Source organism: Pteropus alecto, unplaced genomic scaffold (genome assembly GCF_000325575.1).
Source record: "Pteropus alecto unplaced genomic scaffold, ASM32557v1 scaffold105, whole genome shotgun sequence".
NCBI lineage: Eukaryota > Metazoa > Chordata > Mammalia > Chiroptera > Pteropodidae > Pteropus > Pteropus alecto.
This window is the reverse complement of record NW_006436294.1, coordinates 1708162-1722510: the sequence shown is the minus strand read 5'-3', so window position 1 is coordinate 1722510 and position 14349 is coordinate 1708162. Positions and strand designations below refer to the sequence as shown.

Below are 14349 nucleotides of genomic sequence, written 5' to 3'. Positions count from 1 at the left end.
GGAAAACAGTTTAAAACAAAAAATCTTTTAAAAAGTAAAATAAATATGAAGTTGATGTAAGATGTTGGACTAAAAGTCATCTACTTGAAGTGCTAGCACAGTTTCGGCAAGGGAAGTCGTCCACAAGTCAGAGTCTGTGACTATTATTGGCGCACCTTTCCATGCAAGTAGATAATAAAAATGGATGGGTAACAAAAATGTTGAGCTTCCATATCTTTAACTCCTTAAAGAGGTTACAGTAATTCAGTATTTGTTATACATATATTCAGTAGATAAGAAAACTAGTTAACACGCCCAGATAGTAACAGGATTCCATCTTAATACTAAGAGTAATAGAACTTAAGGCTCCATCCTTACCTAGAACTAGTTGGCTCTGTTAGATAAAGCATTCTGATAACAAAATGCAAAAAGAGGCATCTGCTTTTACAAGGGCACCAATGACTGTTTTGGTAATGTGGGCAGCAATAGTGTTCTTAACCTTGACTAGTCATGTCCACATGCTTCCCAGTGGAAGAATCTGGAAGGATTAGTGCAAGCTCACTACCTCTACTGGAAAAACAATTAAAAGCAAATTTTAACCTATTAAGAACAGGTGTATACAGTGGGATAACTTTCATAATCTCATCAATCTTTTACCATGACTGCTAAATGAAACAGTATGCGTATCTCTCTCACAAGAGCAAAAAATCTAAGTCTGTTAAACTCTTTCACAGTAATGACTAACATCCTCCTCATTCTAAAATACCACAAGAGTTTCAATTTGACAAAAATACCCCCAGAAAATGGCTTTGATACAAGTTCTGGTAAATACTGCTTTCTACAGAAGTTTTAAAATCCAACGGTAACGAAATTCACTTTTAGAATCAAGATGGAAACCAAGCAAGCAAGCAAACACAGAAGAGGGAGAGGAAGAAACGGAAACAGAACACCTTGGTTCTTTGACTCCAGGTGGAAGACAACCAAGGGAATAGAGAGCAGTCCACGAATACTGCAGACCAGTTTAGAAACGGGAGATACAAATTTTGAGAAAGAAAAGCATGCAGGTCATTGAGAATTTCAAGACGAGTCACACAGGCTTCCAAGGTTTCTAATCAAAAAGTATCCAAGAGAATATGACCTGAATTCCATTTCTTCCTTCAAAAAAATTAAAAGTGATAATAGAAATTAGAATTCCCCCCACCATGCATTCAAATATTGTGAATGTGTTCAACCCTCTAATAAATGGACTTCCAGTAATTAACATTTAAAACCACGCATTTCTTTGATTTAAGCAATGAAACTGTCATGATACCCAGATGATCCTTACTCTTTAACAAATCTACAGATTCATATTACTAGCCTACACTCCTACCTTTCACTGTTCCAGAAAATTGTCTTACTATTTTGACTTTCTCAAATAGTTATATCTAATACTTAAAAAGGAAAAGAATTATCATGTCTTCCCTCCACCCCATTACATTTTAACCACTAGGATAACAACAAGAACCACGCCTCATGGTAATTAGCCCTATCTCCACCAATGTGCTAGAAATTCTGAAAAAAGACTAGGTTTATACTCTGATTAGAAACAAAATCACATGAATCAAGGGTGTCCATGCACAGTCACTACTTTGATGTTTTAGGACACATAATCTAGCAAACGTAACTGTTATTATACCACTACTTATATCAGTCTATCTTTCAGCCTTGTTACTAGTATCAATATTTATATATTTGAAATACAAATGTCTTCAAATATACATCTGAAAATAATTTCCCCAGTGGATGTTAGATCATTATAAATTTAATACATTTTTCATATATTCAGGACAGCCACAAATTCCAAATTGTGAAAGATCTGCAGAAGACCTTCACCAGGAAAAATATCTCAAAGGGTCAATAGTAATTCAGAAATTTTGTGTGAAAAAGCAGCAAAATTATCCTAGCATAAAAGGGGCTTAGAAAAAGAATCAAAAGACAGTTGATCACATTTGGGAAATGACAACGAATGTTTCAAAACCCATAAATCTTTAGATTTGGGCATTAATTTCTTAAAATAAGATATAGAAACTCTATCAGGTAAAAATTAACTTCATTCTTTATTAATAAAAAGGAACTGTAGGAAACTATTTTAATAATAGTTACATTTTTACTTTGAAAAAAGGAATGAGAAGTTAAAGGCAGTAATCTAAAAAGTATATGTTTCTTTATTTTAATAAATACATACCACAACAAGAAAAGAGCAAATTCTTATTTTATGCTTCATCCAAAAAGTTGAAAGATTAAAGTGATTTGGGGGAAAATGCTATTAAAAACAAGTATTCCCAACACTCTTGGCTGAAAATCAAAACGGTTTTATGTTTTTCTCCATTTCAGAACTGACTCAATTCAAACCTTTCATCTATCTAATTCTAAATTAGTAATTTACTGGAAAAGCATTTGAAATTAGTATTTGCCTTTTAAAAAATTATATATACTCTTTAGTTATGGTTAAAATTCTATAAAACTTCCAATTATAACAATGTAACCATATGAAGGAAATAAATTAATATTCTAGTGGAGTATCAACTTGATAAAATACCTCTGAATGGTTTCAGATTACAATAAGTATCATAAAATCGTCCCAAAAATGTGTTATTGAGCACGGCCAATTTTGCATATTAGACTTCCAAAATAACACTATAACAAATTACATTTAAATTTGGGGCATTCTGCCCCAAAATATGGGATTATGTTTAAGACAGAGGTATAAGTTAAAATTAAGCTAAGTTTCTTAAATATCAAATTCTATTAAAATCCTAAACCTAAGTATTGATCCCATTGAGTATTTTCTGGCTTCAAACTAAAAACTTCTGTAATGATATTTAGCTCTAGTAATTCCTGTTTAGTAAAAACAGGATATAAGAAAGAAGCAGGGAGGGGACTTCCAGTAAAGACGGCGGAGTAAGTAAATGCTGTGCTCACCTCCTCTCATGACCTCTCACAACAAAATTATAGCTAAATTATAGAACAACCACTCTTGAGAACCACCTGAAGTCTAGCTGAACAGAAGTCTTATAACTAAGTATATAGAGAAGCTGCACTGAGACTGGTAGGAGGGGCAGAGAAGTGAAACGGGCTGGTCTCACACTCACATGAAGAATAAAAAACAATAAAAAATATGAATAAAAAAATGGCCATAACTAAATGCCTATCAATAATTACTTTAAATGTAAACAGATTAAATGCTCCAATCAAAAGACACAGGGTAGCTGATGGATAAGAAAACAAGACCCAAGTGTCCACTGACAGACGACTGAAGAAAGATGTGGTACATATATACAATGGAATAGTACTTGGTGATCAAAAAGAATGAAATCTTACCATTTGCAAAACATGAATGGACCTAGAGGGTACCATGCTCAGTGAAATAAGTCAAGCACAGAAAGACAAATACATATGATTTCCCTTAAATATGGAATCTAAAAAAACAAAATAAACAAAAAAATAAACTCAAAGACACAGAGAACAAAGTTATGGTTGCCACGTGGGAGGGGTTTTAGAGCGCTGAGTAAAAAAGGTGAAGGGATTAAGAAGTACAAGTCGGCAATTACGAAAGTCATGGGGATGTAAAGTACAGCATGAGGAACGCAGTCAACGCTATTTAATAACCATGGATGGTGCCACGTGGGTATTAGACTAATTGGGGGGATCACTTCACAAATTATATAAATGTCTAACAATGACGCTCTACACCTGAAACTAATATAATATTGAATGTCAAGGGTAATTGAAAAACGAAATAAAAATTGAAAAAGAAGGGAGGAAGGGAGCAGACAAACAGGGAAAAGTAGATTCAAGTGACAAAGTAAGACGTATATTCAGGGAACATGATAGCCAATGGTGGCACAAAATAACTCTGAACAGAGAAACCCTACGTCTCACAGATGTTACATGAAAGTATTTCTGAAGAGGAATTACATATTAAAATAACATAATCATACATCAAAATGCTTATAGCCTATACATGTAAGCCTAGCTGTTTGTAAAATGAATCCTTTTTACCTGATGCTGTTGGAGCTCCTCTTCCATCAGTCACTGCTTTGGAAGAAGGATTTGTCAGCATCTGCGTATCTTCCTTTTCTGCCCTGGGACAGTCATCATGGTAAGAGGGATCTGGGGCTAGTAGTGGTGCTGAAACTTCTGAAGCACGACTTAAGTCAAGAGGGAGACAGGGTCCCAGCTTCTCAAGTGACAAATGTGCAACATCAGGCACTACACAAAATAAAGAATGTGATATATTAACATAGATAAACTGACTCAGTTAATACTCACATGGATTAAAATGTTATGTAAGTTAAACAGTGCCTGGCACAAAGAAGCCAATAACTAACTATTGGTAGAATAAATAAAATGCTTCTAAATCCAAAAGATGTAAGGATGAAAAAGCAGAAATTTCTTAATATTTTAATAGTCTTTATCTCTCATGTTTTCTTAATCTTCTTTTATATTTGGTTCTATAGGAAATCAATATACATTACCCTCTGGTACTGACGACTCTTGCTGATCCTGAGAACTGATGGAGAATACTTTCCCATCAGCGGCTGGAGAGGGAGGAGAAACCTTTTCTACAGAATCATCAGGCATGGGCAAGGTGGCTAAGCGCTGAGATCTCCTCCTCCGCTCGCTATGCTTGAAAGGTCTAGGGGGGTTCACAGGCTGTGGAGGACCTAGAAAAAGATCTTCAATGTTCACGAAGCACACACATGCTGGGGTCATCTTATAATATTTAAGGAGATAAATGGGAAAAATGATTTAAATACTGCCCTCTGATGTTGTTAGGCATCCACAAGGAATGGCATGTTCCAAAAGTAATCAAAGACAAAACCTGTGCCCTCATTCACAAAAAGAATTAAAACTTCTAAAATCCAAGCCTACTAGAACCAAAAGAAAATAACATGTAACATTAATTTCAGGTAGTTTCCCCAAGTGACAGACTACAGTTAATTCTCTAACTGCAGATCGCTGTGTTAGTTGCCATTTTTTTCTATGGGAAAATAGTCTCTGTACAGCCAAAGATTAAAAAATATATATATATATATATCCCTTTTCCTACATTACAAATCTAGAAAGCCTAAGGGGGAAAAAAAAGTGGGAGCATAGGTGACAAAAATCTAACATGCATTGTAGTTAGTGCTTTACTTTACTTGCCAAAGTAAAACTAATATAAATAACTTTATCCCACCCTCATTCCCCCAAATGGATTTTTATAAGCATATGTTTGGGCCTGATTCATTAAAAAAAATTGAACATAAACAACTTTAAGAACATGGGCAAATAATCAGAATTTTATAAGAAAATTACACTGTTCTTGACCTAATGTGTTTTGTTTTTTAATAATTAACTTGATGAGTCATTTAAGCATCTTATATCCATATAGCACAAAAGTTTGCAAATTTGTCTTTTTTTTTACCTTTAGGTTTCTTCTTTCTATGTGGCATGTAAATGTTTGATTACTTACAATAGGCAGGACTGAATAAGGCCGATATATTAATTTAGAAGGAAGAAATAAGTAGTCTAAAGAGATTGATACTTCCGATATTTAAAATTTTTACAAAAATTGAAATAAAAAACAGTGATAATTTTTTAAAAATGAAAGAAAATTCAATTGCTGCAACGTTGTGGTTATAATACTAAAATACGAAACAATTTCAAAATAAAATACTTAACAATGTCATGTGACATTGTTGTGACTAATGACATTTTTTCAGGATAAACGCCAAGAGGAAACATTTTAGTTTTTCTGTTCCCGTCCTTTCTATCCATTTATTAAGAAGAACAAAACCAAAACAAAAAAAGTACCTAATCAAAACTTGAAAAATATGGCTTGGTAGAAAATATGAGAACTGAACAGGAGGTGAATATATTTGATAAGTTTTCTCAATGCCGACATTTTTAATTGCTGGGGAAGATATGGTACAGAAGAATTCCTGAGGGAACGTGTCACATTCATTTTACGAATCAGGGTATTAACGCATCTCTTATATAAACAGCAAAAGTATCTTGTACCAAGCAACTTTCCAGGTAACTGTTTTTCATATATTTCTAACTGAGAATACTAAACTAATATGAGAAACATAGGGTCAACACAAATTTTGTCTTATATATAACCAAACCCATCTTGAAAGGCTTTCTTAAAGGCTAAATTAACTCTTGAACGATTGACGTGGTATTGAAACAGCGAAATCGTTAAAAATAAGATCAAGGAAGCGTTCTTCTTCTTTCATTAATAAAACTGAATAAATAAATAAATAAAATGTATTGCAGAGGGATATACAGAAAGTGGGAACAATAACTCAATCTATCCATAAGAATAGTCTTAGGAGTTGAGGAAAAACAGCCTCCATGAGTCAGTCTTTTTTATATCTTTCTTTCTAGGTTTTTTGTTTTGTTTTTTGTTTTTGTTTTTTTTTTGTAATGAATCAGGCCTCTTGTTGCGCTTGGATTATTAGCTGAAGAGAATCAAACTACAGTGGAATTTGTATTATTTTTAAATGGTAAGGTTTCTCAACCAGCAGTACGTACAGTCTCTGCACAATAAATCAGTCAGAAATGTATATGGTTTTTGCCCCTGAAATAGTTTCAAGCCTTCCCTATCATATCCACTTAAGTTTGAATTTAAAAAAAGCAAATTCATAAAAAGACAATATAACTACAATCAGTTTTTAATGTATCTTATAGGATAAGTAACTATTTTTTAAAAATCTGTGCTCACTAGTTTTATTTATCACTGAAGAAGAAAGCTGAGATACAAGCGTCAAATCCTCGACTTGTATTAACTCTGGGGGAAGTGGTGATTTAGGGGGTTTTATACACCCAGAAGAATCTCCAGATTCATGTTTGCATTTCTTGCTGCGAGCCTTTCCTGAAGACAAAGTTGAGGATAACAGTGCAGGTTTCTGAGTGTTGGCAGAACTGCTAATGTCAGCTTCATTTTTTTTCTGACTTTGAGGTTTAGGTGAAATCGCCTGAATAAATAATAAAAAATTGATATTTTTATTTTGGTTTCTTCATTTTTGTTCTTGTATTCTATTTTGATTGTTAAGCAACTTTAGTATCCAAAAAACATTGTTAAGCAACATATAACATTTCTATTACAAATGAAAAACCAAAAAGAACCCCACAAATTATTAACTAAAATTGAATAGGCTGTCTTTACAGGGATGCTGTCAACTTTAAGTCTAAATTCAGGTTTTTTTAAATGTATTATTCATAATATTTTCAGAATATACAATGTTATCGTACTATTTTCAGTATTAAACTGAAATATATTTCTTTGAAACCATAATTTCCACTGACATTAATAATAATTAGGTAAATAAACAGCACTTTCATGTTTTAGAGCCTTAGAGGAATACATTTTAAGCCTTTGACTTTCAGATGTTTTCTTATAATTTCCTTTATCAAGTTGAATGCAGAAGTCCAAGTAGACAGTTTCCCTTTAAAGAAAGATCTCAACAGGAAAACAATGATCAAATTAACGAAACATTATCTTTAACTCATTTTAGTGCTGAAAGCCAGAGTTTCATAAGCATAATGCATCATGAAATCAAAGCCACCAGCAATACAGAGTTAAAAGACTAAAAAACAATACAAAACAAGCAACAACAACAACGAAAAAAAAACCAAGGAGTAAAACCAAGTGTAAGTTAAAAACATTGGATTTAAAAACAAAATACGTCGCATTCTTAGATGAGAGTTTTTACCTTCTTCCTGCCAACTGATACTTTTAAAAAAAAATTAGAACTTTGTCAGTTCTTTATTCATTTGGCAGTAAAATTTCCTACGTATGTAAAACTGTATGTGAACGTGTCCAACGACAACAAAGAATAGCCACATTGGGTGGATCTGCAATCTATGGTGTCAGAATGCCTATACTGTAGCTCTTTCTGATATTCGTATCTGAGAGCAAAATATGAGATACACTTTTTAAAAATCTAGAGGAAGATAGGCCTCTATAAGGAATGAAACTGCTAGCACTCCGAACGACATGCTTATTCCTAAGAAACCTTTTAACTTCCACATCCTTTGTGAGGGCTGACCATCAAGAGTGCAGTTCCCTGGAATATGCAAGGTCATTGCTGGGGACCAAAGAGCTTTCTGTTCCCACTAAAATATAAGGCATTCAAATTTTGGTGGGGGAAAAAAAAAAAGTGTGTATTTGGTATTAAGTAGGGCACCTCTGAATGCTCTATAGATGGCATGCTGGACATACCGCATAAAAGGGCTGATGTCAAGTGTCCCATTTATTTGTTATCATTCTTAGTTTTGAATTTACTCATTACACATGTGTTTTAGTGCAGATTAATCATTTGAAAAAGTACTCAATAAATGGAAAGAATTCCTCAGCTTATCATAAAAGGTGTTGCCAGAAAAGTAATTAGAGCCATTACTTGTAAATAAACAATTTTATTGTTCATCTTCACATACGTGAGAGACATCACTACAGCATCCATTAATCTCGAGTTACAAAGTTATAAAACAAGATTTTAAAACTTAAATTAATATCTTGATAAGGTGCTTAACTTCTAAACAAGGACAAGTTAACATTTTTAAAAACTTAATGAATTATGCATCTAATGCAGGTTTTATCCAAAGTAAATGTAACATGACGATTCCCTAATACAATTAAGTAATCTATAATTAATAATCTGAGAATTGGGGTTCAAGACCAGAGTTTGAATTTTTTTTAAGGTAAATAAAAGAAATCATTAGCACAGTAAATTTGGCTGTAGGCCTGTTATAAATCTATGTCATGAATGACATTATTTTACTGAGGACGACAAGAGGTTAGTGACAAACAATACTTCTCGTTTCAGTCTAGTGTTGATACCAATCGAGATGTCATTGAGAGTTTTATAACTCGGCTTTTTAACTTTGAAGCAGGGCAAACAGCATAAAAATTAAGAATTTGGTTTCAAAACATTTTCACACTGAAATCAACCTGAATGACAAAAAATGAGGGAACCGCATTTACAGTCCTTAAAATATAAAATAATTTACAAAGTTTTCATTAATGATTACTGGTCTCTTTGTTACAAAACTGGCAAGAACTCTCAAAATGTTTTCAATGATGCAAATAGAAACAGCCGAGTTACTCGATTTTTCTTTTCTCAACTCAATTTCATAATGCTGTTTTCTGTACTTCTCTCTATACTAACCTCCACATAAAATAATTAATTTTCACAATCACGTTCACCTCAGCAGGATTGTGCAGAATGAAAGATTGACATTGTAATGAATTTTCCAGAAACATTTTATTACCCAAGTCCCTGATTTATTGCAGTCTAAGAATACCATAAACAGTGGTGAAAATACAAAATATTGTTATATCTGGGACGTTGAATATAGTAATACACAGTAAAGTCACTTAAAATTTGGTTGATAAACTGACAGTAACGGCAGACTTGACCGTTTGATGATCACAGAAAATCAGAAGGTATGATTTGCTGACATATGAATCAATTTAAAGACCGTTGATTTCATACATTAATGGAGGCACCAAAACAATGCATTGCTATCAAATCAGGCCTAAAATAACCCTGAAAAACTCAATACAATATCAATTAAATTTGGACTATTTTTTTAAACGCATATAGATAAGAGCAAAAAGAGACTCATACTAAAGTCTTCTTTATTAGGCTACTAATAAAGAAAATTAAAATAATACAAAAAGGATATATTAAAACTACATTAAGGCTCGGATTTTAAAACAGGAGAACCAAGGAAATCCAGTTATGGCTATTACTGTGTTCTTCCGGTCTTACAGTGCCCCAGAAGTGAAGCCCTTAGGGAATGTGAAAGCATGCGGAGCGCATTATGTACAGGTACTGTGGGAATCTGAAGGCAGCCACGGCAAATCTAGCAACTGCAACCTTCACTTTTAAATTCCTCCATTAGGTGGTTTAAAGACAGACCCTTAAGAGGTTTTTAAAATTCTTTTTTTTTTTTTTTTTGTAGTTATTAAAATATACATCCTAGCAAAAATGTATGGCTCATTGATCAATTCATAAAACACAGTCAGTCTAACACCAATTATTACAATATAAAAGAAACTTCTTACAAAAGAAGCTTTATTAGATGTCAAAAACCCTGTTTTAACTCACAAATGAAAAGTATTTGTGGAAGGGCCTTTTCCTAAGCTAGTTAAAGGTGATCCAGCTGGAAACGTATACCCTGGGATGCCTGTCTCCAGGCCTTCGAATGCTGGAGACAAAGGCTTAAATGCCAGTCTATTGAAAATAAACACTAATGAAGTCTGTAGTTTGTATCCCTTGGAGAAGGCAGAGTTAAAAACATACCATCGATTAATTAGCTTCCTATTCCCATGTCTGATCAAAAGGGCAATTTCAATTACGTGGCATTATAGCTCCGCGATCGTTCCAGTTGGGAACCTTGAATAAAATCAAATGCTACCGTTTCATACCTGCTCCAGCATTGGAGCCGTTTCGCTGTAGTCTTCCTTTTTTTCAGCACCATCCACCCCAACAGCTTTGGATGCCAACAAACCTTGAGAAAAATCGCACAGAAATTTCTTATTAGAAAAAACATTGACTTTCACCCTAATGAACTTCACAAAAATATTATCAGTTGAAATCCCCCATACTTTTTAATATATAGGAAGTAAATATGCTCAAAAGTTTGTCAAAAATACAAACATCCGTAACAGTGACTCAAGGGACTGAATCGGAATTTGAAAGTTGCTTACGTAATTCGTTTTTTAAATACTCCTAAAGACATCCTTAACACCACACACATACGCATTTATTCTACAAAAATTTTTAATTCTATGGCTTAATGTCCAGAAACCTAATATTACTTAGATTGTTAGGACTCTTAATATGGGCTTTATCTATACGACTGAAATAACATATGAAATTAATATTAAGACATGAGAAATCCTTCCAAACATCTAGAACATAAAAGGAGACTTCTGTTGTTGCTATATTAGCTAATAAAAGTGCTCCCCATTTTTAATTTCTCTTGGATCCTTTAACCTAAGCTTTACGGGTTTATCTCTAAATTCAGCTATCGCTTTTCTTCTTGCAAACGTGCTGCCAACACTGATGGAGCCACTTTTCGTGAATGTGGAAAGGTATGGGTCCTTCCTACGACATCTATAAATGATAAAATAATTTGGGAGTTCCAGGTTTCTCCAATGCATACAACTGATTCTCAATTTTAGAAGACAGGATATTTTATCGGGAGTAAATACAATTAACTTTACAAGACATTAAGACACCGCTTTAATTATAAATTTTAAAGGCATTTACTTAGTCAAGATTCTTTGCTAAGCACCTGACAAATACCTTCAATGAAGACAAGTTTATAACCCTTGTCTAATAACGAGTATTTGTTTTTGCTTATGGCCGTTGGGTACATAGAAGATCACCAAAAATCATTTTTGTGTCATCTCAAAGCTGGCCACACAAAACCACTGAGTCAAAGGAAGTGTGTTTAACAATCGACCACATAATAGTATACTTACTACAGCAATTATACCACTTATATTACTGAAGCTGTCTACAGCATATTTATTAATAGGAGAAAAAAACGTGCCCCCAAGTGTTACATAACCTCAAGTTATCCATGTGGTGACATCTCTTGTCTTTTTCAGATAACCATCTCAAGGATGTTAAGTAACCTAAGTAGGAATTCAAATTGTAAAACTCTATTCTTAAAGTGATACTAGTGCCCACTGTTCAATTAGGCAAAAAGGCCCTTTCCTTCATTGGAAAGTTGAATATCTAGCACTTGAAATTGTAATTTAAAATAGAAAAGGTGGAATGTAAAAAAATGATGTGAATATATCAATGGCTGGTATTAAAACTGGTATTTAGTCCAGTCTGAGATAACAATCTACATAGTTTCTTTAAAGTCTTACGCAGTATCAAGTATAGAGTAAATGGAAAAAAAAAAACCCAATATATTTTACAAAAAGTCTATAAACCATAAATTCAATTAATTATATTAATATAACTTCTGAACATATTTTTAGGTGACTCAAAAAGATACAGCATGATGTGTTTTTTTAACATTTAAAATCGCATTCACTAGGTTTTTCTCTAGCTAACATTTTTGAGAAACACAGCTGAAATAAAAGGGAAAATAATTAGAGAATTAAGTTCTTTTGTAGGAAGAAGTAGAGGTTCTACTTCTAAAGGCTAATCACACAAGACAAATATTTGTTATTCAATCTATTCAACATATCTTACATTTTGTTCCCTTTCATACAGGTAAGGAAATACTTTTTTGAATCTCATCAATAGGTAGAACAGATCGCAATTTATAAGATTAAAAATAGGGTACTACAAGTTTAAAAATGATGATACTAACAATGCAGCCATACTCTGAATTTAAATTGGGATATTATAAACCCATTTAATTAAAAGCAATTTCCACTTAATGGTTTGTGAAGGAAAAATAAAGCTTTGAAATGTTCTTATAAAAGGAAATGAGACATTTAATGCAAACTACTTAAAATTAGATTAGAAAATACTTGGTATCTAGTGAATTCGAACGCCTCAAATATGATCAATAAAAAGTTTTTTCATATTTTGCATGCATACCATCTTAGAAAAGAGTTACTGAATATAAACAAAAGGGGATAAAAAATAAAATATCCTTGACGAGAGGACCGCTGCCTTAAGCGGCAGTCCAGATCGCTCATCCTGACCTGCTCATGTTCTAGGGAGAAATGTGATATCCTCAGAAAATGAGAATTGGAAGAAAACATACACAAATGAAATTAATTTTAGTTATTTGCAAATACAGATGATCAATATATTCCTAACAGGTCCTCCTCCAGAGGGATGAATCTATAGAGTAATTATCTTAACAAAATCATCATGCAGTTTAAAATAATTATTTAAATATCAGGTTAAAGTAGAATATCAAATATTCATGAGTCCCACTGACAAAGTTACAATTTCTCAATACCCTACATCGGCTATAAAATATATAGTTGGTCTCTCGCTGCCAACAGGAATAAATAGAATCGAGGCCAGAGCACCCTGGAGTAACAAAGGGAAGGAAAGAGAACGAAGCGTTTAAATGACGGCTTACTTATCAGTCATGGATTCCAATAAAATATCCGTACTGGGATTAAGAATCAAATACTCTTGATATTATGATCGGTAACATGTTACTGGCCAAGTCAAACCTCTAGGTTTTTAAAATTAGTTTTAAAATTCCTTAAGCTGCATGAACATATCTAAATGGGCTGAACTTCGAAGAACTCCTAGAACTATTACAAACAGAACATGTACCAACTGCTGATGTTTCTTCTTCTATTCCCTTTAGAACTTGTATTTTTAAATCTATTCAAATTTGTAGTTTGCCTGCAACTTTAGCCCAAAGTTTGCACTCCTGATTCTCTCTGTAGAACTGTCTATTTTAAATCAATATGCGTAAAGTAGATAACTATCAATAAAGTAATAAAAAAAAATAAGACTGGAAGAACATACGTAAACTTTGCAACTATAATTTCAACTTCTACTTAGTTGGAAACTGATGAAAAAAATCGTTCTACATCATTCCCCACGTAGAAATCAGGTTTAGAATCTCTGTAGGGTGTGTACATGGGGAAGAAAGAAAGTGAATACATTAATTAAATTTCTCCAGCAGATGGTCCACTTACTTCCAGCTAGAACTATTTAAAAAATAAATCGAGTGGGGGAAATACATCTGGGGAGGCTGAGATGCTGCCCAAATCAAAGCATTACTCATCTTGGCAGCTAAGGGATATTAGGACATGTATAAGTGTGCTTGAGAAATTTAAACTACACCATAATTCCATAACAGAATTGCTATTTTATATTAGTTCTCAACTGTTTTCATAGTCTACCAATCAAATTTACTATATAGAGGCAAGTTTGAGTTTCACCCGTCGAAGACAATCTTATAATATCTATTGTCTTTTCTGCATGATGTAATTAACGTGAAATCAGAAATGGATGCAGAGAGATGAACTATTAAAAAGATCATCATACATTTAAATCTTCTGAGCAAATAAAGATAAAAAATCATAACGACTCCACATTTGTAAAATCTTATGCTTTTTTCTACTGCTGCCAAACTATCACGTGTTCATCTGAGATTCCCAACGGGAAGTGAAGACAAAGTCCCTCCACAGAAGGCACAGGGTGTTCCTAAGCAACCTCTATTAGAACTTCCTTGAAGCTCATGGTAAAATGGTTCTTCTTTCCCCACCTACTGTCTTTCCAAGGCCATGTGGAGATAATGCATCACTGTGGACTGAGCTGTTTTCTTTTTTTGCTCGCTTTAATGTCAAGCTGGAACTTCTCAGTAAGGCCCATGTAAGAGCATACC

General features: G+C 33.4%; 1 protein-coding gene across 4 annotated transcripts in view; it reads right to left on the bottom strand.

Annotated features, from left to right (window-relative positions):
* PHF20L1 (PHD finger protein 20 like 1) overlaps window positions 1-14349 on the bottom strand; it is a 62473-nt gene that overhangs the window by 22878 nt on the left and 25246 nt on the right. For 3 of the 4 annotated variants that reach the window (XM_025047567.1, XM_006912925.3, XM_006912926.3), the window contains 4 exons: window positions 10445-10527; window positions 6734-6986; window positions 4500-4688; window positions 4024-4233 (listed from right to left, as the gene is read on the bottom strand). In XM_025047567.1, coding sequence (XP_024903335.1) covers window positions 4024-4233; window positions 4500-4688; window positions 6734-6986; window positions 10445-10527 — 735 coding nt within the window. Of the gene's footprint in view, window positions 1-4023; window positions 4234-4499; window positions 4689-6733; window positions 6987-8407; window positions 10528-14349 lie in introns of those variants that run through there. The other variant, XM_015590253.2, reaches the window with a different exon arrangement.